The 3,210-nt window shown below is 53.5% G+C and overlaps 1 protein-coding gene across 1 annotated transcript in view; it reads right to left on the bottom strand.

Annotated features, from left to right (window-relative positions):
* The window catches only part of RAP1GAP2 (RAP1 GTPase activating protein 2), a 21,601-nt gene that overhangs the window by 12,022 nt on the left and 6,369 nt on the right, over positions 1 to 3,210 (bottom strand). Inside the window, exons 6-10 of the mRNA XM_009318833.1 lie at positions 3,035 to 3,087; positions 2,780 to 2,883; positions 2,139 to 2,217; positions 1,630 to 1,683; positions 215 to 298 (exon numbers count right to left, since the gene is read on the bottom strand). Of these exons, the coding sequence (XP_009317108.1) occupies positions 215 to 298; positions 1,630 to 1,683; positions 2,139 to 2,217; positions 2,780 to 2,883; positions 3,035 to 3,087 (374 nt within the window). The remainder of the gene's footprint in view (positions 1 to 214; positions 299 to 1,629; positions 1,684 to 2,138; positions 2,218 to 2,779; positions 2,884 to 3,034; positions 3,088 to 3,210) is intronic.

Below are 3,210 nucleotides of genomic sequence, written 5' to 3'. Positions count from 1 at the left end.
AATTTTTTCAGTCACATCATTTTTTATTTAGTCAGGGAAACATCCGAGCAATAAGAAATGCATTATTAGCGAGGACACCCAGTAACACAACGTGTTGCACGCGACAGAATTAACCACAGGGATGAATTTCAGCTTCAGGGGTCCCACGCTTATGAAACGCAGAGCTCTGGCAAGCAGGGATGTGCTCCACGAGAACAGCACGGGGACTACTCACCTGCCTGAACTTCTGATAGATCACACCAAACTTGAATGTGTTGTTGACCTCATGTTCATCGTAAGACACTATCATCTGGGACGCCTGCAGTAAAACAAAACACGAATTATTTCATTCGGTAGTTCAAAACACGACGTCCAGAAGAGCAAACCTTGCTCGGCGCACGTTGCTGGCCAGGCTCACAGCTCCACTTGGCGCGCTTGCCATTGCCTGTGGTTCACCTCCTCACAGCGGGCAGGGGGCAAGAGCCCGCCGGAGCTGCAGCGGGGTACAGCAATGGCGGGGCAGCACCCGAGGGAGTGGGAAGGGGACAGAAGCCAAATTTCCACATAAATAGGACAAAAGTTTTCAACAGTGGCCCTGGTTTTGGATAGCAGTGTCCCTGCAGCCTACGCCATAAGACAGTCCACCTGGATGCCCATGGGCTTTGGGTGGGCACGAGCTGCGGCCCCTGTGCTCAGGCATGGTGGGGGGCATGGGGAGCCCCGACCTCTCACAGGTTTTCCGGGGGAAGTTTGGGGCCCTTTGGGTGCAGATAACGGCAGTTCTTGCAGCACCCCAGCTCCACGGTCCCAGCCTTGCTCTGTGGGGACCCTGTCAGAGACGTTCATCTTCCCCAATTGGACATCAGCTGTTCTCAAACTTCCAGACAAGGGTTTGATAGCAACATCAATAATAACGAGATGAACGAAATCGGTTTGACCCTGGCTACATCAAAGGGTGATGAAACTGCCTTATAACTTACTGCTGTGCCTGCCACAGAGAAGGTCTCCCACATAAAAGGTACTTGAAAATGACGGATTTGCTTTGCTTTGTAACTTCCCAGGAGCGGGTCTCTATGGTAGCACAAGAGCACACAGGAGGAGAAGCGATCCTGGAGTGGGTAATGAGTCAGTCCCAGTACATCACCAGTGGGGACTGCCACCTAGATAAAACACTCCATCCCCCGCAGTGACCCACCCGCCTCTGCATCTCTTCCTGCATGGCTTCCCAAGCACAGGCTCAACCTGTCTCACCAGGTTTCAAGCAAACCTTAAGGCATCAAACCAAGAACCAGGTAGGTTTCACACCCCACAGATGGTCACCTTTCCTTCCTTCACCATAATCTGAGGGCAGATTAATACCAAAGTGCCATCAATCCTTGGTGGCCAGTTGACAGAATGAGATGGTGGCATTCACATGCCATCAGATGGCCATTAGCTAACTTGCTGCCCAGACGCAAGCACGGCACGCCACCGCTGCACTGCTCACATCCCCTTTGCAGGCAGCTACAAAGGTAGAGAGCTAGAAAGATGCAGTACAAACATCCGTGCTCTGTATCAAAGTAGCCGTTGGATCTTGGAGAAAAGGGGAGAATTAACTCTATCCGACCTTCTCTGCCAAATACGCGACCGACTTGGGGTAAGTTACCTCACCTTGGGGTACAGAACCGGGTTAAACTTCAGCCCGGAGGCGTCGTCACAGAAGGCCTGTGGGCAAGAGGAAAGAGCAGTCAGTGCTGGGTCCCTGGGAGCACAGAGCAGGCACCCCTGTCCTGCCGAAACTCCACAGCAAGGCTAGGAATGTCTTATAAAGGAGCCAAATCCAGCCGCCAATTGCAGGAGCTCCCCTCTTTGCATCCTCCCATTGGGATGCCCCATGGCCTGGCTGGTACCCGACTGAGGATGCAGCAAGACAAGTCCCAGGTCTCTCCATGGGTGAAAGGTGCTGCCACTTCCTCACCTCTTCCCCCAGATACCAGTGACAACCAGTGACCTGCCTGGGATCAGCAGGGAACCAACAGCGGGGCCAGTGCATACCACCACCCGCCAAGTGCCCCTGGACCCGAGAGCCCAGGCACTGCTGCCCAACGCCGCCCAACGCTGCCCAAGGCGCAGCGGCGTAGGCTTTGCTGCAGGTATCCCATCCCAGCCTGGCATTTTACCTTTGCAATCTGGGGGATACTAGGGAGCTTGCTAAATCCTGCCAGGGGGATCCTTTCATGCAACGTCTTCACTTTGGACCTAGCAAAGGAAAAGAAATGAGCAGACATCAGGGAGTGTCTAAGGCAAAGAGACACTGGCTGCAAGCCCCCCGCTCGCCAGCCCTGTAGCGTGCAAGCAGCGATGCTCCACCGGCTGTTGGGAAACGATGTTCTACTGAATTTGTTGGGCCTGGTTAGTAAGCAAAGGCTTGATTTGTCTTCTTTTCTTTGCAGCTCTTAAAATATTCATAGTTTGGAGGGAAATGACACAATGGTTCAGACACGCTGCGTCTTGTCAGCTTACAGAGGGATGGCGATAGATGTGACGGGTATTATCCTGTGTCACGGAGAGGTTTACACTCAGTTTCAGCGGGCTTAGCAACGGATCAAAGTCTCGTGTTCATTATCGGGGGTCAGGCAGTCCCAGCGCAGAAACAGCAAAAGGATGATGCCGCTGCCTCCCATCCCACCCCGAGCCCCTCCGTATGCGACAGCCTGCGTGCTGCCAGCCTGGCTCTAGCATTTACCGTAGAAACAAAACAAGGGACTCCCAGAGAGAAAGTATTTTGTTAAACAAAGCTTTTTTCTTCTTTTTTCCATACCTGAGTATAATCCTTAAATATTCTGTGCCATCTGCCTCCTCACACTTAATAGAAAGGATCAGATTTCCAAGGCTGCTGGCTGTACAATAAAAATTTAAATGATCCTAAAAATAGAAAACAGTGCATTAGCAGCAGGGGAGGCAGCTCGATGATGGCAAGGATGCTGCCCCCCACCCCGGCCGGGAGCAAAGGACTCGCCTGCCACCCCGACACCCTCCCGCCCCTCGAGGACACACACTTGCACCCCCTCCTCACCAGGACCAGGGCTTTAATCCCTCTGCCCATGGACTTTAGCACTCTGCTCTCAGCTTTGTTCAGAGGGAGAAAGAGGATTACAAGACTTTGAGCAAGAGGGCAGGCGGGCGGCTGCTGCGCCAGGGCCCCCGAGCGTGGCTGAGCCCCAGGTCCCCGCAGACGGGGCAGGCTCAGGG

This window comes from Pygoscelis adeliae, unplaced genomic scaffold (genome assembly GCF_000699105.1).
Source record: "Pygoscelis adeliae isolate BGI_AS28 unplaced genomic scaffold, ASM69910v1 Scaffold392, whole genome shotgun sequence".
Classification (NCBI taxonomy): Eukaryota; Metazoa; Chordata; class Aves; order Sphenisciformes; family Spheniscidae; genus Pygoscelis; species Pygoscelis adeliae.
Note: the sequence above shows the minus strand (reverse complement) of the source record. Positions and strands in the feature narration are given on the sequence as shown.